Source organism: Salmo trutta, chromosome 28 (genome assembly GCF_901001165.1).
Source record: "Salmo trutta chromosome 28, fSalTru1.1, whole genome shotgun sequence".
NCBI classification, from domain to species: domain Eukaryota; kingdom Metazoa; phylum Chordata; class Actinopteri; order Salmoniformes; family Salmonidae; genus Salmo; species Salmo trutta.
The window spans coordinates 31546090-31571348 of record NC_042984.1 but is presented as its reverse complement, the minus strand read 5'-3'; the positions used below and the strand labels follow the sequence as shown (position 1 = coordinate 31571348).

General features: G+C 43.5%; 1 protein-coding gene across 10 annotated transcripts in view; it reads left to right on the top strand.

Annotated features, from left to right (window-relative positions):
- Positions 1–13321, top strand: part of LOC115166018 (kelch-like protein 17) — a 32872-nt gene extending 19551 nt beyond the window's left edge. For 7 of the 10 annotated variants that reach the window (XM_029719629.1, XM_029719622.1, XM_029719627.1 and 4 more), the window contains 8 exons: positions 1484–1600; positions 1816–2059; positions 4488–4632; positions 7372–7539; positions 7690–7778; positions 11210–11283; positions 11630–11811; positions 12778–13321. In XM_029719629.1, the coding sequence (XP_029575489.1) occupies positions 1484–1600; positions 1816–2059; positions 4488–4632; positions 7372–7539; positions 7690–7778; positions 11210–11283; positions 11630–11811; positions 12778–13006 (1248 nt within the window). In that variant the 3' untranslated portion in view covers positions 13007–13321. The remainder of the gene's footprint in view (positions 1–1483; positions 1601–1815; positions 2060–4487; positions 4633–7371; positions 7540–7689; positions 7779–11209; positions 11284–11629; positions 11812–12777) is intronic. The other 3 variants (XM_029719624.1, XM_029719630.1, XM_029719623.1) reach the window with 2 other exon arrangements.
- Positions 13322–25259: the final 11938 nt, after the last annotated feature.

Sequence of the window (25259 nt, the reverse complement as noted above, 5' to 3'; positions counted from 1 at the left end):
TCCCTGACCAGAACACTACACTACCCTCTTTCATTCACTTGTCTTGAGTGAGCTGATCAGAACTCTACACTATACTATACTCCTTCATTCCCTACCATCTTAATGTTACTCGCCTGTCTCTCTTGAGAGTGCACAAAGAGACGACAACCCCTCACAGCTTATGCTTGGGAAATGAATGATGACCTGAACTTAATAAAATCAAACCGTTTTGATAGGGTAGCTACTAACTACGAGAGCGATGACATCAGTTTTACGTCCTCACCTCAAACAAACCAATCCCTATATGAATAGGGTGGATCCCCTCCATGAGTGTAAACACAGCATGTCTCTCCCAGATTGTCAAGTCTCAGAACCGCGCCATTATGACATTTTATTGGGCACAGGACCATTAGCCAAGAGTAAAATGGCTAGGTGACGTCTGAAACAGAGCTGCAGGGTAGCCAGCTGTGGGGCTTCTCTCTCGTTCCCCTCTCTCTCACGCTCTCCATCTCTTTAGTTTCATTGCCTTTCTCTCTTTTATTCCTCTCTCTGCAGCTGTTATGTGCCCGTCACAGAGCTCTGCAGCAGGGTAGGATTTATTAACCAACTGCTCAGCATCTTTGAGCTCACAGAGCTGTGAAACTCGTGATTTCCTCCTTTTAGACGAGGGGACTGGCAACTGTTCTGCCTGGACCTCCTGGTCATATTCTACTACACATTGTCGTCATGACTGATGTACGCAGACATTTGTTGTGTAGCTACTGTCTTTTGCTATTTCGCTCACCCACTTGTGACAGGTACACTTTACATGTCAGACAGACACGCATGCGCACGCACACACACACGTTGTGTCTGTATATGCTACAGTAGCCTATGTGTTATGTTGAAGGGGATACAGGGCAATACTACAACTAGAGGAACGAACGGAGGCTGTTCATTTTGTGCTGTGCTGTACTGTGCTTGACTGGACTGCGCTGTGTTGTGCTGTGTGGATTGTAGTTCCTGTGGATTAGCTGATGCTCTTCCTCTGAGGCGGCTGCTATTCGACTGATCTCAGCAGCAGCTGGCCACTACGGCCCAGCCCCAGTCTGGGAACAGTGCTAGCCTCTCTGCAATACACACACACACACACACACACACTGAAGCGTACACCCGCGCACTTGATAGTCACGATCTAATATAGCAGGACACACCCTTACCCATAGCTACAGTTATATGGGTACAGAGACGTTATGAACTCCTACTCTAGGCTAGATACACCACCACATTGTCTCTCGCTGTGGTGCTGGGAATATGATTCATAGCTCTTTTCACCATGACAATTGCTTTCATGCACATATTTACCTCGGCTCATTCTAAAAATAGTTGGGAGTGAAATTGACCTTTTTTTCAAGTCATTTCAAAATGAACATGTGAAGGTATGTTTAATTTTTGTGTCATGCCAACTGTGGTGGCCCATGTGATGAGTGTCGTTCTCTCGTTCTCTCGTTCTCTTTCTGTGAAGGTATTGGACCTGATCTCCAGTGACAACCTGAACGTACCGTCAGAAGAGGAGGTATACCGGGCCGTGCTGAGCTGGGTCAAACACGACATAGATGGGCGCAGGCAGCACGTTCCCTGGGTAAGATTTAGAGGTGCAGCTGTGTGGTTAAGTTGGTGAATCCTGGCGCTTACAACGTCAGGATTGTTTGTGTCCATTCCTGCTGAGGCCACCGTACCAAGATGTATACGCGCACTACTACAAGTCGCTTTGGATGAAAGCGTCTGCTCCCCTTCCCCTCCCCACTCTAGCTGATGAAGTGCGTGCGTCTGCCCCCCTTCCCCTCCCCACTCTAGCTGATGAAGTGCGTGCGTCTGCCCCTGCTGCGGAGGGATTTCCTCATGAGCAACGTGGACACGGAGCTGCTGGTGCGCCACCACTCTGAGTGCAAGGACCTGCTCATCGAGGCCCTCAAGTACCATCTTATGCCCGAGCAGAGGGGTGTGCTGAGTAACAGCCGCACCCGGCCGCGCCGCTGCGAGGGCGCCAGCCCCGTGCTCTTCGCCGTTGGTCAGTGTGCCCCCGAGGTTACCCACCAGGGTACATACACTCACTCACACTCACACACACACACACACATACATAGAGTGCCTTCAGAAAGTATTCATACCCGTTGATGTATTCCACATTTTCTGTTGCAACCAGAATTCAAAATGGATAAAATGTTTTTTTTCTCACAAATTGAAAACATGTTTTTAGAGATTTTAGCAAATGTATTGAAAATTAATTACAGAAATGTCTAATTTACATAAGCATTCACACCCCTGAGTCAATACATGTTAGAATCACCTTTGGCAGCGATTACAGCTGTGAGTCTTTCTGGGTAAGTCTCTAAGAGTTTTGGACACCTGGATTGTACAATATTTGCCCATTATTCTTTTTTAATTCTTCAAGGTCTGTCAAGTTGGTTGTTGATCATTGCTAGGCAGTCATTTAAGTCAAAACTAACTAGGCCACGCCGGAGCATTCAATGTCATCTTGGTAAGCAACTCCAGTGTATATTTATGTGTTTTAGGTTATTGTCCTGCTGGAAGGTGAATTAATCTCCCAGTGTCTGGTGGAAAGCAGATTGAACCAGGCTTTCCTCAAGGATTTTGCCTTTTCTTAGCTTTATTATTTTTATTTTTATCCCAAAAATCTCAGTAATGATGATAAGCATTCCCATAACATGTTGTAGCCACCATCATGCTTTAAAATATAAATAGTGGTACTCAGTGATGTGTTGTGTTGGATTTGCCCCAAACATAACGTTTTGTATTCAGAACATAAAGTTTATTTCTTTGCCACATTTTTTGCAGTTCTACTTTAGTGCCTTATTGCAAACAGGATGCATGTTTTGGAATATTTGTATTCTGTGCAGGCTTCCTTTTCTCTCTGTCATGTATTGTGGAGTAACTACAATGTTTTCCTATCACAGCCATTAAACTGTAACTGTTCTAAAGTCATAATTTGCCTCATGGTGAAATCCCTGAGCAGTTTCCTTCCTCTCCGGCAACTGAGTTAGGAAGGGCGCCTGTATCTTTGTATTGACTGGGTCTATTGATACACCATCCAAAGTGTAATTAATAACTGCACCATGCTCAAAGGGATATTCAATGTCTGCTTTTTTTAAATCTACCAATACGTGCCCTTCTTTGTGAACCATTGGAAAACCTCCCTGGTCTTTGTGGTTGAATCTGTTTGAAATTCACTGCTCGACTGAGGAACCATACAGATAATTGTATGTGTTGGGTACAGATATGAGGTAGTCTTTTCCAAATTCATGTCAAACACTATTATTGCACACTGAGTGAGTCCATGCAACTCATTATGCGACTTTTAAGCAAATTTTTACTCCTGAACTTATTTAGGCTTGCCATAACAAAGGGGTTGAATATTTATTGACTCAAGACATTTCAGCTTTTCATTTTTTATTAACATCATTCCACTTTGACATTCTGGGGTATTGTGTGTAGGCAAGTGACACAAAATCTCAATGTAATACATTCTGGCTGTTACACAACAAATTGTAGAAAAAGTCCAGGGGTGTGAATACCTTCTGAAGGCACTATACATACATACATACATACATACATACATACATACATACATACATACATACATACATACATACATACATACATACATACATACATACATACTGTAATGTGTATATTATACAAACCCAACAAATACACATTCTTTAATTTCTGAATCTGTAAAGCGCCATTAGGAAACAGAGATCCTGAATTTGGCCCTTAGTTAAAATCTAACTTGTTCACAGATACATAAAACATAACATTTTCAAAAATTACATTTGAAATAGATTGGATGCAGCAACTATTCGAAAGAAGTTTGGCACTTACCATGTCTAGAAATATTTGTCTTTTTTTTTTTTAGGGCATTGCACCTGTAAAAAGTGAAATGTTGGCCACTGTGTTTTAATACCCATATATCTATAGATACACTACGTGACCAAAAGTATGTGGACACCTGCTTGTCAAACATCTCATGCAACAGAGGACAGACGATTTTTGCGCGCTACGCGCTTCAGCACTCGGCAGGCCCATTCTGTGAGCTTGTGTGGCCTACCACTTCGCGGCTGAGCCGTTGTTGTTTCTAGACGTTTCCAATTCACAATAACAGCAATTACAGTTTACCGGGGCAGCTCTGGCACGGCAGAAAGTTGACAAACTGACTTGCTGGAAAGGTGGCATCCTATGACGGTGCCACGTTAAAAGTCACTTACTGAAGATCTTACTGAAGTCACTTACTCAAGATCAGTAAGGCCATTCTACTGTCAATGTTTGTCTATGGAGATTGCATGGCGGTTTGCTCGATTTTATACACCTGTCCGCAACGGGTGTGGCTGAAATACCCGAATCCATTCATTTGAAGGGGTGTCCACATACTTTTTTATATATAGTGTATTTAAATGACCGCTTCAGATATTTAGATGACTTTGTTTTTGTCTGTTTGTTTTGCCCAGGTGGCGGCAGTCTGTTTGCTATCCACGGTGACTGCGAGGCCTACGACACGCGGACTGACCGCTGGCACATGGTGGCATCCATGTCCACTCGGCGGGCACGGGTGGGCGTGGCGGCCATTGGCAACAAGCTGTACGCGGTGGGAGGGTAATAATTGACCTCATCAGACCATCCTTTTACCTCTAGATGGTCTGGATTCGGGTATTCTCGAAGCCATCACTAATGCCGTGCTTGCTAGCTAGCTAACTGAAATGGAACCATCCTCAACACTGGAAGATTACACTAGTGTTAATTATGTGAGATAGCTAGGTTAAGTTTACATTAACACTTTACATGACACCCACTGTCATAACACGTTATGCCACGGTCATAACCATGTCATAACAGCTGACATAACTTGTCATAACCTGTCATATTGTCATGACACATGTATTTCCACCTGTTGTGACATATATTGTGTTATTTTATGGCTGATTATGACACCTACCCAAATTCTTTTTCAAATTTGTTTTTTCCCGCCAAGAAGTTTGTTTTCGTTGAAAAGTTTCTCTTAAATCCTTTGTTTTTGTTGTATTGAATATTTCACAGTCATGTTTTTTTCATCATATTTTAAATAACTTGTAGAAAATACACTTTTTGACACTGTCAAGAAGCATTATGATCATATAAGCCAGATAGGCCTATCACGTGCATGCCCTTATGTCAGTCATCAGTCAAAAAGAAGGTGTCTTGTCCTTCTGAAATCTGCTCGTGCATTCATCCCAGTTATCAGCACCAGAGCATTGGGGTAGGTGATTGTCTGACATCAATGTGTGTGCAATCACAATGATAATTTAACATGGTCAATTTACTTTTTTTTATATAACATACAGTTGCCTATGTGTCAACAGTATGTTTATGGTCTAATGGAATGTTTTGCCTTGTGTGTTAGGTTTTGTGGGCTTTGACACATCTGTAGGTGTCATAACCAGCCATAAAATGCAATATATGTCACAACAGGTCTACATATGTCATGACAGTGTTATGAACATATTATAACAGGTCAAGCTGGTTGTTGAACATTGCTTGGCAGCCGTTTAAGTCAAAACTGTAACTAGGCCACTCCGGAGCATTCAATGTCATCTTGGTAAGCAACTCCAGTGTATATTTATGTGTTTTAGGTTATTGTCCTGCTGGAAGGTGAATTAATCTCCCAGTGTCTGGTGGAAAGCAGATTGAACCAGGATTTCCTCAAGGATTTTGCCTTTTCTTAGCTGTATTCTTAGCCCAAAAATCTCAGTACTGATGATAAGCATTCCCATAACATGATGCAGTCACCACTATGCCTTAAAGTATAGATGGTGGTACTCGGTGATGTGTTGTGTTAGATTTGCCCCAAATATAACAACGCTTTGTATTCAGGACATGAAGTTAATTTCTTTGCCACATTTTTTGCAGTTTTACTTTAGTGCGTAATTGCAAATAGGATGCATGTTTTGGAGTATATGTATGTCAGCTGTTATTACATGGTTATGACCGTCTCGTAACATTTTATGACGCTGGGTGTCAAGTAAAGTGTTATCAAGTTTACAATCTGTCTGAAAGAGAAACTAGGATTAGGGGAGATACAGTATCTTGTAATCCAATTTCTCATTCAAGCTAACACGTTGAGTTATTGGCATTGGGTTTAATAAGATAAACAGTTAACTGTGGTAGGAGGAAACTGTTGGAAGACTAATATTAGCGGTCCCCTCAAGTGTAATTATGCAAATTCCGACTTTTGAAGCCAAGGCACGTCTTCTCTACCCGAGAGGGAAACAAAACAGATGCCTTTGTAAATCAAGAGAAAGATGGAACAAAATAGTATCTGATGCACTACTCTCATTGTCTGCAATGTCAACGTTTTATCCAGGTGCTACTGATGGAAATTAGCTAGATGACAAACTCCTGCACATCTACCCTATCGAATAGATAAACAGATAATAAATGAATTCAAATGTATTTTATTTAAAGAAAGTTTCTTGAATTTAACTGTTAACACAGTACAGTTGTGAAGACTTGCTTAACAAAAAAAGCCTCCTTTTGAGATGAGATTAAAGGAAGAAACCTGAAGCGGAACTAGGTCCCTTATTCACAAAGGGTCTCAGACTAGGAGTGCTGATCTAGGATCGGGCCCCCCCCCCTTATTCTATATGATGAAAAAGCAAAACTGATCCTTGATCAGCACTTCTGTTCTGATACCCTTTGTGAATATGTGCCCAGACCCTAGCGACAGAGCCCATCCTCTTATGGTTAGGCCAATCAGAAGAGGATGGGCAACTTTGATGGGGGTGGGGCCACCAAAAAACAGAACTCATCATGAGGGGCCACAGTGGCTCGTGGGTCTGCGTACCACGTCCATTTACCCTCCCTGCACCTTGCGAGCAAAACATTTTAGTGGCCCCCCTCGTGACAGTGAAGAGAAAGCTATTTAGCAATTTTATAAGTCGCTCTGGATAAGGGCGTCTGCTAAATGACTTAAATGTAAATAACAAATTTCATGCAATTCTACTCAATTTGCCAGGGGGCGGAGAAAAATGTGCAATTTTACAGCTAATTTCCTGCAATTCTACACATTTTGCCATAGGGTGGAGCAAATTTTAGCAGTTTTTAATCTGATGATCAATGGGCCCCACCCTGATCGGTTATTCGACCATGCTTACTAGAAGTTTAGATAGCTAGACTAACTCTAAAAAAAAACGTTTTGCTGACAATGGCTAATTGAGTCACTGCTGATGCACAGCCAATTTTCAAAAGGGCTCCTTGAGTATTCTATTATTCTAAGAGTCTGACTGATCCGCGGGCCGCCAGTGGCCCAACCCTGGCCTCGATACACTTCTCTTTCTGATATACTCTGGTCTCCCTCAGGTATGATGGCACCTCAGATTTGGCCACCGTGGAGTCCTACGACCCTATCACCAACTCCTGGCAGCCTGAGGTTTCAATGGGGACGCGGCGGAGCTGTTTGGGCGTGGCAGTGTTGCACGGCCTCCTGTACGCCGCCGGTGGTTACGACGGAGCTTCCTGTCTCAACAGGTACAAAAAAAATATATATAGATAATTATAAGCCGTGTGTTCAAAATGCTGGACTACTTTTGAGCTTTGTCACAACACATTTTGACTGTCACGGATGCAAATACTGAGATGACATTTGTATATAATGAATGCCCCCCTCCACCCCAACAGTGCAGAGCGGTACGACCCTCTCACCAGTACCTGGACCTCCATCGCTGCCATGAGCACCCGAAGGAGATACGTCCGTGTGGCCACTCTAGGTGAGCAAGTGTTGTCCACCTCTTGTGTGATTATGTAATCTATTGAGAAAGGATATACTTACTGTATGTTAGCCTAGAGCAGGGATGGGCAACTGGTGTGCTGCCCCCTTTTTGTAGGGCCGCTGATAATTTTTTTGGGGAAACTCAGTCGGGGTCTCAATTTACTGTTGTGAGTTAGAATAATCAAATCCAAATCAAACTTTATTTACCACATGCGCCGAATACAACAAGTGTAGACTTTACCGTGAAATGCTTACTTGCAAGCACTTAACCAACAGTGCAGTTCAAGAAGAAGAAAATATTTATCAAGTAGGCTAAAATAAGTGTGCAGGGGTACAGGCTAGTTGAGGTAATCTGTACATGTAGATGCGGGCGAAGTGACTATGCATACGTAACAAACAAACAGCGAGTAGCAGCAGTGTACAAGAGGGGGGGGGGGGGGTCAATGTAAATTGTCCGGTGGCGATTTTTGTGAATTGTTCAGCAGTCTAATGGCTTGGGGGTAGAAGCTGTTGAGGAGCCTTTTGGTCCTAGACTTGGCGCTCCGGTATTGCATGGCGTGCGGTAGCGGAGAAAACAGTCTATAACTTACTTGGGTGACTGGAGTCTCTGACAATTTTATGGGCTTTCTTCTGACACCGCCTATTATATAGGTCCTGGATGGCAGGAAGCTTGGCCCCAGTGATGTATTGGGGCGTTCGCACTACCCTCTGTAGCGCCTTACAGTAAGATGCCGAGCAGTTGCCATACCAGGCGGTGATGCAACCAGTCAGGATGCTCTCGTTGGTACAGCTGTAGAACTCTTTTGAGGATCTGGGGGCCCATGCCAAATCTTGTCAGTCTCCTGAAGGGGAAAAGATTTTGTCGTGCCCTCTTCACAACTGTCTTGGTATGTTTGGACCATGATAGTTTGTTGGTTATGTGGACACCAAGGAACTTGAACCTCTCGACCCGCTCCACTACAGCCCTGTCGATGTTAATGGGGGCCTGTTCGTCGCGCCTTTTCCTGTAGTCCACGATCAGCTCCTTTGTTTTGCTCACATTGAGGGAGAGGTTGTTGTCCAGGCATCACACTGCCAGTTCTCTGACCTCCTCCCTATAGGCCGTCTCATCGTTGTCGGTGATCAGGCCTACCGCTATTGTGTTGTCAGCAAATCTAATAATGGTGTTGGAGTCGTGTTTGGCCACGCAGTTGTGGGTGAACAGGGAATACAGGAGGGGACTAAGTACACACCCCTGAGGAGCCCCAGTGTTAAGGATCAGCATGGCAGACGTATTGTTGCCTACTTTTACCACCTGGGGCTGCCCGTCAGGAAATCCAGTTGCAGAGGGAGGTGTTTAGTCCCAGGATCCTTAGCTTAGTGATGAGCTTTGTGGGCACTATGGTGTTGAACGCTGAACTGTAGTCGATGAACAGCATTCTCACATAGGTGTTGCATTTGTCCAGGTGGGAAACGGCGGTGTGGAGTGCGATTTGAGATTGCGTCATCTGTGGATCTTTTGGGGTGGTATGCGAATTGGGAGTGGGTCTAGGGTGTCTGGGAGGATGCTGTTGATGTGAGCCATGACCAGCCTTTCAAAGCACTTCATGGCTACCGACGTGAGTGCCACGGGGCGGTAATCATTTAGGCAGGTTACCTTCGCTTCCTTGGCACAGGGACTATGGTGGTCTGCTTGAAACGTAGGTATTACAGACTCGGTCAGAGAGAGGTTGAAAATGTCAGTGAAGACACTTGACAGTTGGTCCGCGCATGCTTTGAGTACACGTCCTGGTAATCTGTCTGGTCCAGCGGCTTTGTGAATGTTGACCTAATTAAAGGTTTTGTTCACATCGGCTACCGAGAGCGTTGTCACACAGTCATCCAGAACAGCTGGTGCTCTCGTGCATGCTTCGGTGTTGCTTGCCTCGAAGCGAGCATAAAAGGCATTTAGCTCGTCTGGTAGGCTCCGTCACTGGCATCTCGCGTCTGGGTTTCCCTTTGTAGTCCGTAATAGTTTTCAAGCCCTGCCACCTCCGACGAACGTCAGAGCCGGTGTAGTAGGATTCAATCTTAATCCTGTATTGACGCTTTGCTTGTTTGATGGTTTGTCTGAGGGCATAGCGGGATTTCTTGTAAGCGTCCGGATTAGTCTCCCGCTCCTTGAAAGCGGCAGCTCTAGCCTTTAGCTCGATGCGGATTTTGCCTGTAATCCATGGCTTCTGGTTGGGATATGTGCGTACAGTCACTGTGGTGATGACGGCATCGATGCACTTATTGATGAAGCCAATGACTGAGTTGGTGTTTTCCTCAATGCCATTGGCTGAATCCCAGAACATATTCCAGTCTGTGCTAGCAAAACTGTCTTGTAGTGTAGCATCCGCGTCATCTGACCACTTCCGGATTGAGCGAGTCATTGGTATTTCCTGCTTTAGTTTTTGCTTGTAAGCAGGAATCAGGAGGATAGAATTGTGGTCAGATTTGCCAAATGGAGGGCGGGGGAGAGCTTTGTATGCATCTCTGTGTGTAGAGTAAAGGTGGTCTAGGATTTCTTTCCCCTTGTTGCACATGTGACATGCTGGTAAAAATTTGGTAAAACTTAAGTTTGCCTGCATTAAAGTCCCTGGCCACTAGGAGCGCCGCTTTTGGGTGTGCATTTTCTTCTTTGCTTAAAGCCTTATAGAGTTGTTTGAGAGCGGTCTTAGTGCCAGCTTCGCTTTGTGGTGGTAAATGGACGGCTACGAATAATACAGATGAGAACTCTCTTGGTAGATGGTGTGGTCGACAACTTATCATAAGGTTCTCTATCTCAGGTGAGCAATACCTCAAGACCTCTTTAATATTAGACATCAGACATCAATATACATGGTGCAATTTAAAAATGTGCTTGTGCATCAGCAGTTTTTGTGTTATGTCAATAACTGACAGTCATTTAATTAGCCCATTTCGGCTAACGTTTTCAGCTAGCGATCTAAACTTTCTGCTAAACTTGTAGTAATCATGGTCGAATTACTGACCGGGGGCCCCCCATTGATCAAAAGATGTCATGTTAAAAACTGCAAACATTTGTCTCCGCCGCATGGCAAAATGAGTAGAATTGCAGGAAATGATCTCTTAAACTTCTCTTTGCTGTCTAGAGGGGACCGCTAAAATGTTTTGCTTACGAGGTGGGGAGGGCCCCCAAACTAAATTTCGCTTAGGGTCCCCAAAAGGCTAGGGCCGGGTCTGACTGCATGTGTGGGTATGGATGTGCGTACACAGACCCACGAGCCACTGCGGCCCCTCGTGATGAGTTCCAATTGTTTGTGGCCCCCACCCCCATCAAATATGCCCGTCCCTGGCCTACCACTCGCTTCCTAGTTAATATGGGCCACATCCAACATATTTTATTTTTGCAAGCTGATATGTAGAGTTTTGAGCTCTCTCTCTCTCTCTCTCTCTCTCTCTCTCTAGATGGCAGTCTGTATGCAGTAGGAGGATATGACAGCTCCTCACACCTAGCAACAGTGGAAAAATATGAACCACAGGTAATAAATAAACAAACAGACAGATCTCTATCAATATGCACATTAAGACATGGGGCCAGTTTCCTGGACCCAGGTTAAGCCTATAGAAGAATCTCAACTAGGCATGATTTTCAGTAGCCTGGTGGAACGAATTTGATCGCTGCGTTCACCATTCTGTTAAATAGAATGGTGAACATAGTGATCAGGCTTGTTCCACCAGGCTATATTTTAAGTCCGTGACTAGGCTTAATCTGGTTAAAACCGGACCATGAAGGTGAACTTTTGCCCAGATCAAAAAGGATAAGCTAAGTTTTGAGTTCAACCTCAGCTCAAAACTGACCAACAACCCTTTGATTGTTCGGAACAGAGTAACGCGTGGACGGCCATCGCCAACATGCTGAGTCGGCGCAGCAGTGCCGGGGTGGCCGTGCTGGAGGGCATGCTCTATGTCGCCGGGGGCAACGACGGCACCAGCTGCCTAAACTCGGTGGAGCGATTCAATCCCAAGACCAACGCCTGGGAGGGGGTGGCGCCCATGAACATCCGCAGGTGGGCACCGCCAGCCGCGTCACAATTACTACCAACCACCTGTAGCTATAACTGCATAGTCAGAAAAATAAAAATTATAGAAGATATCCATTTGTTAAACTATCCTTTAGTGAAAGGAGAATGTCCACAAGTATTATGGCTGCTGTTCACAAGGTCTGCAAACCAAACCTGTCTCGCTCCTCATAAATGACTGGTTTCAGGTTTTCATTCTTTCATTCCAGCCCTTTTTCAGAAAATTATCTGAGTTTCTGAAGGAACCGGCATACACAGTGGGCCTCAGAGACCAGGATTTGAAGATTCAAATGAAATTAGTTTCTCACTCACACACAAACATACGCACACAATGGGAGATTTGAGTAGGGAACCTGATAACAGTGAACGCTCCCGGCCCTATAAATAAACCATTGCTGTAATCAGTAGTATGGCTCAAATTCATCTAGAGCCTGCTCTAGTCTCAGTAGAGTCATATTGAATAGGAACCAAATGGAAGCAAAGGAGGGACCTACCTTAGTTTGTATAGAAGAAACACCTTTTTTAGCTTTCCGTGGCAAAACATTTTGTTGCGTTGTGCACTAATGAATACGCCCCAGGCCTCCATTTACACTGCATTGAGCTCAGTCTTTAGCAACAGGCTAGTCAGGGAAGTCATTCTGGTTTTCTTTTCTGCCTAATAGCTAATTGATCAGTTAATGTTAATGAATGGCCATCAGAACTGGGTTAAAATACTATTTGAGTTCATTTGAAACACTGTGCTTGATTGAGCTTGCCTGTTGCAATGGAACCAATAGGAAGAATGTGGGTGGCCATCCTGTCACCTCTGACCACAGAACAATTGTACATGTTGAATCACCACTGTTTGTCGACACCCAGCAGGTGATCGCTAACACACCCGCTGCTTTTAGCTGTTAGTCTTTGTGGTGTGCCTGAGCTATTACTGAGTCTGCACGTTGTCCTGTCCTCCCACAGGAGTACCCACGACCTGGTGGCTATGGACGGCTGGCTGTACGCGGTGGGCGGCAATGACGGTAGCTCCAGCCTCAACTCTATTGAGAAGTACAACCCACGCAGCAACAAGTGGGTGGCGGCCTCCTGCATGTTCACGCGGCGCAGCAGTGTGGGGGTGGCCGTCCTAGAGCTGCTCAACTTCCCGCCGCCCTCGTCGCCCACGCTCTCTGTGTCCTCCACCAGCCTTTGACACGGGGCTAAGCTCTGGCTGACCTCAGCCTCGGCCTCGGTTGCCACCGCCCAGCCAGGCCCCAGCAAGAGACGCAACTGCTCTGTGTGAAGAGGAGGGAGTGAGAGGATGCGTGTACTTGAATCAGGTAGCGAGAGGGAGAGTGGGAGGGGTACAGTTAGAGGGAGAAGAGGTGATGGGAAGAGCGAGTGAGAGGAAGAGTGAAAGATGGAGAGAGAGAAATGCACAGAGGGTGCTGCTGGATCTGGTCTCTTTCCCTGAAGTCTCACTGTATTACCGTAAAGATACCAGCTTCTAGTCTATTGAAGAACACAGGAGAGTTTTCCTCAGATAAAGAGGTTGGAAAATACCACCATTTGCAATCCAGTGCTTGAAATACTGTCTCTGAATATATATATATATATATATATATATATATATATATATATATATATATATATATATATATATATATATATATATATATATATATATATATAATTTTAACTTAGGAATGTAGCTATCGACTGGTTCTGCCATGCATGTTTACTGACATTGTGTCCTGGCAGGCAGGAATTAAAATGAGTAGTGCAGCTGTATGTGTCACACTAGGTGGCATTAACGGGCAATGTTGTTTACCATCTTACCCTACGGACGAGCCTTGTGTAATAGGGTGATGTTGCCCCTAAACATTTTCCAGCATTTCCCCCTTAAATGGTTAAGGTTAGTATTGGGGAGGGGAAGCTGATCCTAGATCTGTACCTAAGGAAAACTTCAACCAACCAGCTGGAGAAGAAGGAGAAAAAAAAGAATGTAGCTATTCATTCGAGATCTATCGTTACTCGAAACTGTAAATTAGTTTTAATTCCTTTAAAAATATATATAAGAACAGATAATGATGTTGAATTATTTATTAAATGTAAAAATATATAGCTAATATATTCCGACAATTTCAAAGTTGCTTTGTGAAAAGCAAATGGACCACTGCTACGACTCGAGTGCCGTATTATTTTTATTTTGTTGTGTTAACGTCGTGCATATCATCGATGGAAGTGTGTCAGAGAGGATGTCAAAAGTGGGAAGTTGTTCAGTTTGAGCGTTGACTATATCAGAGTGAAGGATTGATAAGTATTTCTTAAACTGATGAAGATATCAGGACCCGTATTTCATAAAGTGTCTCAGGGTAGGAATGCTGATCTAGGTTCCCCCTTATTCATAATGATTTAAAAGGCAAAAGTGATCCTAGATCAGCATTCCTACTCTGAGACACATTTTGAAGACGGGCAGAGGTCAACTGAAATATCTTTATTATTTGTAAAGGACAACAGTTAAAAGAAAGAGGTTTATTTTGTTCATGCAGTGTTTATTCTTTTGTTGGTCGGTACCTTGACTGAAAATGTTAAATATTTTTCAAAAGTAGCCTTGTCACTGCCACATGTATGACACAACCGATGTCATTAGTAGTTATGGCAACTGATGTCCAATACTGTTGTACGGAAGGCTATGGTATGCAAGCTTGCTTGTCTGCTAGCTAATTAGAAGACCCCAATCCATTGTATAGATCATTATCATTCATAAACACACAGGGGTGTCACGATTATGACAGCTTTGAAATGGCTAAAGAGCAGAAGGTTCAAGTAATGTGTAGGCAAATTAACACAACACCAATCTTAATACTTGACACTAGCTGCGGTAATGTCAATGTGGAAACACTTATGGTGCTGTCATTTTATGTTACTTACTCATAATACCTCTTCCTGTATTGTTGAAAAGGATCCAAACTTACCACACCGATGTTTACGTAGTAAACGTGTGACAACATGTAGTATAACTCTAAGCTCTAACGATACTCTGGAATACCATTCTTTGGAAGTTCCACAAAATGGCACACATCAAAGCAAAGGCTGATTGGTTAAGGAAATGAAGCTGTTCCTACATACTCAATACTGATACTGTACCTGAGGTTAAAGAGCTGTATCAGCCAAAGGTAGAATAGACCACAACAGGTCCACAACTGGTATTTAGTTTTTGACTCGTCACGGTTAACTAGGTTCAATAAATAGGCTATGTAGCGCAGTGTGATAAAATGTAAAACTTCTGAGAAGTTATTTATTTTCCTTTTTTCAAAGGATTTTGTTGATCTGGTTTTGTTTTTACTGAAAAAACCCCCAGTAATAGTTAGTTCTTGCAGATTATTATCTCCAGTAATGGTTAGTTCTTGCAGATTATTATCTCCAGTAATGGTAAGGTCTTGCAGATTATTATCTCCAGTAATGGTGAAGTGACTTGTCCCCAAATCGCAAAAGTGGTTGCAATGATGTCTTCTGTGACGTCATGGTTAGGTTGTATACAGATTGTTTTAAGAGGTATTTTTAGCGACCAGAAAAATACTTATTTAGCTGGTTGTAATCTGGTATTTTACCAGGCGTCTCTACAACCAGAAAACCTATTTACAACCAGAAAATGACGTCATTATGACGTTCCATGCCAAATTTTACACGGTGGGTTCGTCTGAGCTCATAATGTACCATGAGTGAAATCTACACACAACCACACAAGAACTTGGCCTCCATTTCGTTGAATCAAATGTAAATAAGGAATTACCCAAATTCTCAGATTGAATGCATTGTCAATGTGACTGTAGCTTTTTTAGTTAACACATTATTGTTCAATGTGACGTGCATAGTTTATTTATAATATGTTGTTATATCTATCGAGAAAATGTATGGAGAAACGTTGCACTATTGTGAAATGGAGCAATGCACTGTATAGAAAATAAATAAAGATGCTTTCAGGTGTGAGGACCCAGGTTGTTTATGGAGTGTATTTTCAACATAGCATCTTGTGAGAAATTGTTTGAAATATGTATTTTCAACGTCTTTCCCCCAGAAAATACAACTTTTCAATGTCTTTTCAACATTTTGTCTTCATAGGGTAAGTTCAGTTGAAGGTTGCATTGCTAACAGTGTGTGTTTGTGTGTGTTGCTATGCCCACTACGGTATCGTTTAGTATCGTCCCAGCATGCTCTCCTTTCACACTGATCTGAGTGGACAGCTGAGCACTCTCACTTTACCCCTCATGACCTCAGTCACATAGTATGCACACCTGTGGCTGCTTTTGCTTGTGCACACAGAGTACACTCACACACTCCCACACTCACACACTCTCAACATCTACTCAATACACTAACACAGACAGTGCAGTGAATATTAATGATGAAGCTTACTGTTAGCCATTAGAAAGAACTGGTATACTGCAACGTGTCAGAATTCTGTTAATGAGGTTTCTGCTGTAAAGAGTCAAATGGAAGCCTATTCATGTCTCTTGGGGGCATATAAAGTGGACAGTTTTAAAGGGTGGGTTAAATGATGTGTCTGCAGTCTGCACAAGTCAATTGCCCTGTAGCCCTCTGTCCCCTGTGGTCCTGTGGGTGTTAATGAGTTTACAGCCTGGCGCACACTCGCAGGCACCGCTATGTAGCCAGTCACGCAGTGGAGCAGAGACAGAGACCGTCCCCTACCCACCTTTTTTCTCCAACAGGTCAGTACCTCAGGAGTAAATGTCAGTTGGCATTTAATTGACGAGCATTTAGGGGTCGGGACAGCAGGTGCGGTAAAGAGAGTCGAAAACCGCAGGTCCGGGACAAGGTAGCACGTTCGGTGAACAGGTCAGGGTTCCCTAGCCACAGGCAGAACAGTTGAGACTGGAGCAGCAGCACAACCGGCACATAGACTTGCAGCATTGAGACTGGTGGGTCAGGGGACACTGTGGCCCCGTCCGACGATACCCCAGGACAGGGCCAAGCAGGCAAGATATAACCCCACCCACTTTGCCAAAGCACAGCCCCCACACCACTAGAGGGATATCAACAGACCACCAACTTACTACCCTGAGACAAGGCTAAGTATAGCCCATGAAGATCTCCACAGAAACAAGCCCGAGGGGGCGCAAAACCGGACAGGAAGATCACATCTGTGACTCAACCCACTCAAGTGACGCACCCCTCCTAAGGACGGCATGGAAGAGCACTAGTAAGCCAGTGACTCAGCCCCCGTAATAGGGTCAGAGGCAGAGAATCCCAGTGGAGAGAGGGGAACCGGCCAGGCAGAGACGGCAAGGGTGGTTCGTCGCTCCAGTGCCTTGCCGTTCACCTTCGCACTCCTGGGCCAACCTACACTCAATCATAGGACCTACTGAAGAGATGAGTCTTCAGTAATGACTTAAAGGGTGAGACCGAGTCTGCGTCTCTCACATGGATAGGCAGACCATTCCATAAAAATTTAGCTCTATGGGAGAAAGCCCTGCCTCCAGCTGTTTGCTTAGAAATTCTAGGGACAGTAAGGAGGCCTGCATCTTGTGACCGTAGTGTACATGTAGGTATGTACAGCAGAAACAAATCGGAGAGATCGGTAGGAGAAAGCCCATATAATTCTTTGTAGGTTAGCAGTAAAACCTTGAAATCAGCCCTAGCCTTAATATGAAGCCAATGTAGAGAGGCGAGCATTGGAGTAATATGATCAAATGTTGGGATTCTAGTCTGGATTCTAGCAGCTGTGTTTAGCACTAACTGAAGTTTATTTAGTACTTTATCCGGATAGCCGGAGAGTAGAGCATGACAGTAGACTAATCTAGAAGTGACAAAAGCATGGATTAGTTTTTCTGCATCATTTTTGGATAAAAAGTTTACGATTTTTTGCAATGTTATGAAGATGGAAAAAAGCTGTCCTTGAAATATTCTTGTTCGTCAAAAGAGATCAGGGTCCAGAGTAACGCCGAGGTCCTTCACAGTTTTATTTGAGACGACTGTACAACCATCAAGATGAATTGTCAGATCCAACAGCAGATCTATTTGTTTCTTGGGACCTAGAACTAGCATCTCTGTTTTGGACAACTTTAAAAGTAAAACATTTGCCGTCATCCACTTCCTTATGTCTGAAACACAGGCTTCCAGGGTAGCCAATTTTGGGGTTTCATCGAAATGTACAGCTGTGTGTCGTCCGCTTCGCAGTGAAAGTTGACATTGTGTTTCCAAATGACATCGCCAAGAGGTAGAATGTATAGTGAAAACAAAAGTGGTCCTAAAACAACCTTGAGGAACACCGAAACGTACAATTGATTTAGAGGACAAACCATCCACAGAGACTAAATGATATCTTTCTAACAGATCTAAACCAGGCAAGAACTTGTCTGTGTAGACCAATTAGAGTTTCTAATCTCTCCAAAAGAATGTGGTGATTGCTTTGGGTCAAAAGCAGCACTAAGGTCTAGGAGCACGAGCACAGATGCAGTGCCTTGGTCTGACGCCATTAAAACAACATTTTCCACCTTCATGAGTGCAGTCTCAGTGATATGATGGGGTCTAAAACCAGACAGAAGTAAATATTGGTTATTTGATCTCTGAAAAAGATGTGGCAGCCTGACTAGGTTTAGGAGGATTAAACCGCTTGAAACAAAATAATGTAAAGTCGTTGTGAAATTGGTTGTTGGTTATTTGATACACTACATGATATACTACACTACATAACCAAAAGTATGTGCTCGACGAACATCTCATTCCAAAATCATGGGCATTGATATGGAGTTGGTCCCTCCTTTGCTGCAGGATTTCAGGATTTCCAGTAGATATTGGAACATTGCTGTGGGGACTTGCTTCCAGTCAGCCACGAGCATTGGTGAGGCTGGGCACTGATTCTGGGAGATAAGGCCTGGCTCGCAGTCGGCATTCCAATGCATCCCAAAGGTGTTCGATGGGGTTGAGGTCAGGGCTCTGTGCAGGTCAGTCAAGTTCTTCCACACTGGTCGAAAAACCATTTCTGTATGGACCTCGCTTTGTGCATGGGGGCATTGTCATGCTGAAACAGGAAAGGGCCTTCCCAAACTGTTGCCACAAAGTCGGAAGCACAGAATCATCTAGAATGTCATTGTATGCAGAAGCGTTAAGATTTCCCTTCCCTGGAACTAAGGGGCCAAGCCCGTTCCATGTAAAATAGTGCCAAACCCAGACTCGTCCGTCGGATGCCGGATGTTGTGATTCATCACAAGCTTTATACCACTCCAGCTGAAGCTTGGCATTGCGCATGGTGATCTTAGGCTTGTGTGCGGCTGTTTGGCCATGGAAACCCATTTCATGAAGCTCCCGACGAACAGTTCTTGTGCTGATGTTGCTTCCAGAGGCTGTTTGGAACTCGGTAGTGACTGTTGCAACCGAGGACAGATGATTTTTACACGCTACGCACTTCAGCGGTCCAATTTTGTGAGCTTGTGTGGCCTACCACTTCGTGGTGTTGCTCTTAGACATTTTCACTTCACAATAACAGCAGTTACAGTTGACCGGTGCAGCTATAGCAGGACAGAAATTTGATGAACTGACCTTTTGGAAAGGTGGCATTCTATGACAGTGCCACGTTGAAAGTCACTGAGCTCTTCAGTAAGGCCATTCTACTGCCAATGTTTGTCTATGGAGATGGCTGTGTGCTCAATTTTATACACCTGTCAGCAACGTGTGGCTGAAATAGCCGAATCCACTCATTTGAAGGGGTGTCCACATACTTTTGTATATAGTGTATGTTGAATAAGTAAAGAGTCATCAATCTCTGAAAACCGATGTGGGAACATGACTGTGTGATCTCTCTATCCGTAGCCGATGTAAGACCTTTAAACAGGTTAACATTCACAAGGCCGCGGGGCCAGACAGATTACCAGGACGCGTACTCGGAGCATGCGCTGACCAGCTGGCAATTGTCTTCACTGACATTGTTTTGTCTTTAACCTCTCCCTGACCCAGGTTGTAATACATACATACATGATTCAAGCAGACCACCATAGTTCCTGTGCATAAAAAGGTAATCTGTCTAAATGAATATTGCCTTCTAGCACTCAAGTCTGTAGCCATGAAATACTTTGAAAGGCTGGTCATGGCTCACATAAACACAATCATCCCAGACACCCTGGACCCTCTCCAATTCGCATACCGCCCCGACAGATCCACAGATGACACAATCTCTATTGCACTGCCCTCTCCCACCTGGACAAGATGGAAGGCCTTAATGAGAATGCTGTTCATTGACTATAGCTCAGCGTTCAACACCATCATGCCCTCAAAGCTCATCACTAAGCTAAGGACCCTGGGACTTAACACCTCCCTCTACAACTGGATCCTGGACTTCCTGATGGACCGCCCCTGTTCACTTATGACTGGACGACAAGGCACGAGTACAAAATCTAGTCCGGTTGCGGCCAGAACTAGACCACGTTTGAAATGTATTAAGAAATAATTGTATTTCTATGCCTAGCAATGAACAAAATGTACATTGTTTAAAGCAAACATTTCCATGTCTCAGTCACAAATGACAGCTCCAATAAGACCCCTATTGTGAATGAGATGTGAACAAGAGATTTGTAGAATCGTGACTCTTTCTAGTTTAAGTTAATCATTCGCCGGTGTAGGGTCCTGCATACTCTGGGCATTACTGACTCAAATGAACAAAATTAGACGAATGATTCTTTCTTTTGACTGAACGAGCCGAAATGATCTGAGTCAGTAGAAAGAGTCAGTAAAACTTCCCATTCATTACTACAAACTGTTTATTTTCACAAGTAGCCGCTTGCGCTACTTCCTTCCAGGATAGGCATGTGTGACTGGAGCCTTGAGTGTAGGTAAGTCACCATTTTGTGTGCAGTTGCAGACAAGCACGCAAATACATTGTTTCATGACACAATATGATAGACTCATCTTTCACACATACACACTGCACAGTCAAGACATCACTTCTGATGATGCTATATACCCGCCAGGTTGGTGGCATCTTAATTGGGAGGAAAGGGGAAAAGGGGATACCTAGTCAGTTGTCCAACAATGTATTCAAACTGCGTTTAACCCAACCCCTCTGAATCAGAGAGGTGCGTGGGGCTGCCTTAATCGACATCCGCGTCTTGGCACCTGGGGAACAGTGGGTTAACTGCCTTGCTCTGGCAGAACGACAGATTTTTACCTTGTCAGCTCGGGGATTCAAACCAGCAACCTTGCGGTTAATGGCCAACGCTCTAACCACTAGGTGGGCCCATGGTAATGTCTGGAGCGGAATTAGTAGAATAGTGTCAAATACATCAAACACATGGTTTCCATATGTTTGATGCCATTCCATTTGCTCTGAGCCAGCATTATTATGAGCCGACCTCCCCTGTGACGCCAACTCCCCTTTCGCTTGTCTGCTCCAGAGGTTGTAATGTCTGGCAGTACTTTTACAACCCACACTCTGTCAGTGTTACAACTTCTCTGTGACATACACTATATATACAAAAGTATGTGGACACCCCTTCAATTTAGTGGATTCGGCTATTTCAGCCACACCTTTTGCTGACAGGTGTATAAAATTGAGCACACAGCCATGTTATCTCGATAGACAAAGATTGGCAGTGGAATGGCCTAACTGACGAGGTCAGTGACTTTCAAACTGGCACCATCATAGGATGCCACCTTTCAAACAAGTCAGTTCCTCAAATTTCAACCCTGCTAGAGCTGCCTCAGTCAAGTACTGTTATTGTGAAGTGGAAATGTCTAGGAGCAACAAGGGCTGAGCCACAAAGTGGTAGGCCACACAAGCTCACAGAACGGGAGCGCTGAAGTGCATTGCAACACTCACTACCAAGTTCCAAACTGCCTCTGGAAGCAACGTCAGCACAATAACTGTTCGTTGGACGCTTCATGAAATGCGTTTCCATGGCCAAACAGCCACAAGCCTAAGATCACCATGTGCAATACCAAGCGTTGGCTGGAGTGGTGTAAAGCTTACCGCCATTGGACTCTGGAGCAGTAGAAACGCGTTCTCTGGAGTAAAGAATCATGCTTCACCATCTGGCAGTCCGACGGATGAATCTGGGTTTGGCGGATGACAGAAGAACTCTTCCTGCCCCAATGCATAGTGCCAACTGTAAAGTTTGGTGGAGGAGAAATAATGGTCTGGGTCTGTTTTCATGGTTCAGATTAGGTCCCTTAGTTCCAGTGAAAGGAAATCTTAATGCTACAGCATACAATTACATTCTAGACATTTCTGTGCTTCTGATTTTGTGGCAACAGTTTGGGAAAGGCCCTTTCCTATTTCAGCATGACAATGCCCCCGTGCACAAAGCAAGGTCTATACAAAAATGGTTTTAATTCGTCACTTATGACAAATACAATTTGATTTGATGTAGTGTACCATGGCTGCTTGTCTATCAAATAACAGCTATACACTCCACCTTTTGATTAAATTACTCCGCTTGAGCAACACACAACTTTGTTATGGTAAATGCGGCGTTTCATACAGGCTTTAGATTGCTCTCTTAAAGACTGGAGCTTCTCCCATTGAGTATAACTAGTATGATGACTGTTTATTGCCTTGGGTGGATTGGTTTGCACATTATGGTTCAGCAGCTTGGGATGAACTGTCAGTTTATTGGAAATGTGTCTATTTCATATAATGTGGCCAAGACGTTTAAAGTCCAGTCATAGACAGAAACTGGAATTAAGGCTGTGGGATGAGGGATGTGCCACAGGCAATCATTAGTTTGTGACTCATTCTTTGATCAGAAACAAGCACCGTCTATTAAGACAAATCTCGGTTTTGGTTTCATTTTGAATGGACATTTTAGTTTTTTAGGTGTGCCCTCTCTACTCATAATAACCTGTAATGATGATTTTAAGAAATTGTGAACGCACTTGCAGTGCTCCTAGTCCTAAAGTAACTAGGCCTAGGTCATAATTAATCAATAAGGCAAGAGGAGGTGTGGTATATGGCCAATATACCACGGCTATGGGCTGTTGTTATGTACGACGCAACGCCGAGTGCCTTATTGCTATTATAAACTGGTTACCAACGTAATTGGATCAGTAAAAATAAATGTTTTGTCATACCCATGGTATACGGTTTGATAAACCATGGCTTTCAGTCAATCAGCATTCAGGGCTCAAACCACCCAGTTTATAATAAGTCTTAAAATATGACATATTGGCCTATCCGCATGGTGTATTGATTTTGTTAAATGTTTCCTCTGTTGCTCCCGATGACAATGAAACACCAAGAGAGGAATTCATCTGACCGTTTTTTTAAAATACAATTTTAGCAGTGTTACTATAACACTAAATCAAATCAAATGTATTTATATAGCCCTTCTTACATCAGCTGATATCTGAAAGTGCTGTACAGAAACCCAGCCTAAAACCCCAAACAGCAAGCAATGCAGGTGTAGAAGCACGGTGGCTAGGAAAAACTCCCTAGAAAGGCCAAAACCTAGGAAGAAACCTAGAGAGGAACCAGGCTATGAAGGGTGGCGAGTCCTCTTCTGGCTGTGCCGGGTGGAGATTATAACAGAACATGGCCAAGATGTTCATAAATGACCAGCATGGTCAAATAATAATAATCACAGTAGTTGTCGAGGGTGCAACAAGTCAGCACCTCAAGAGTAAATGTCAGTTGGCTTTTCATAGCCGATCATTGAGAGTATCTCATCCGCTCCTGCTGTCTCTAGAGAGTTGAAAACAGCAGGTCTGGGACTAGTAGCACGTCCGGTGAACAGGTAGCACGTCCGGTGAACAGGTCAGGGTTCCATAGCCTCAGGCAGAACAGTTGAAACTGGAGCAGCAGCTATACTATATAATCCTTGGTTATAACACTTAGTATCCGTCATCAAACAGGAGCTTGTGTATATCGACTGCCCTCCTGCTGAAACTAGATTTAATTTAAACATGGGACTCTTTCATATGCAAACAAGTATCAATCGATGATTAACACTACAAGCACTGAAGTAGTCATTTTCACGGCGTATTAATTTAACATTGAAATAGGCCTATCTCTACCATTGTTAAAGTTATGCCCCACCTCCGTCCTTGACCTTTCCTAAATAAGTATATTTAACACACTAATGTTGTTCGAATTTTAATATCACAAAATTCCTGCCCCTCATTCACCGCCAGTCATTCACCACCAGCATGTGCAGCTGATGATGGCCCAACTACACCTAAACTCTATCAAAACTCATTTCACACATATAATAATAGAGTTAGCCTAAAGACAAGATTAAATTGACAATAGACTGATGGGAGACAATATTATCAATTGTCAAATTGTAGCCTAAAAGAAGAAATGCATGGGAAGCTTGGAATTGACACAAAGGCAAAGAACTGGAGCGCCAAAAAGTGACTTTTTCAAGTCCTCCAACGTTGTCTATATAGTATGAAAAAAAGCAAATTCTGAGGTTTCCAAAACACTTACCTTTGCCAAATAACTTTAACCTTTTAAGAGATTAGCTCTATTTCCAAATATGATATAATATAACCAAAAATAGGCTATTTTGTTATTTTGAATATATGTTCTTAGTTCCATAATGTTTCTTAAAACCTGCCATAACGAAAATGTATTTCTTTGTGATGGATTTAACACTTGAATTGTGGTGTTTTTTTTGTTGTTTTTAGAGAGAGCCTACAGTAACATAAATGAATATACTATTGTGTTCTTAATCGTTCTTCTTTGTATTCTAATGTTACCCAAGACCTTCATAAACACAACCAAATGATTAGTTTTGCGACGGCATATATGAAATGTACTTATTAGACAGTTAGAATGTTGAAGTCAAAATGATGGATGACTGAAAACGGGATAGCTCAAGGCCGGACTTTTCTAGTGTTAAACAGCGAACACAGGTAGAATACAGCAATGACATGCTATACATGGACGATATCTTATTTTCATAAAATGTAATGTAATATACACATTTCAGTTAATTTTGGGTTTAAACTGATGTTCTCATATGTTTTTATACACAATGTGGGAAAACATGTTTATTTCCTTTTTTTGTAAGCTGTATTTATATAGAACAACCACAAGAGACTGACCTCTGTTTTAATATCACATCCTTTATCATTACTTATGTTTCAGAGTGACAACGTTGTGCTCAATGTATATGGGGCAATAATAAATACTTCTTTGGGCAACAGGCTCAGACATGTCCCAGTCTGGAAGGTCACTCCTCTCCCCTCTGATTGACACCACCGTCAACCACCATCAATTCAGAGTGACCGGTCTTTTCATGATAGTATTTAAACATTGAAATGAGGCCCGTTTGGCTGGTGGAAGTAGAGAAATGACACACTTCGCTCTGCCAGCATATCTTTGTTGTGGAATGGCTTTAACAGAGGGATCCCACGCAGGGTGTGAAATACACACACACGCACACACACGCCCTGACACAACTCAAAGCCCCGCCCCCTGTGCGCACACACTCTCACTGACACATACC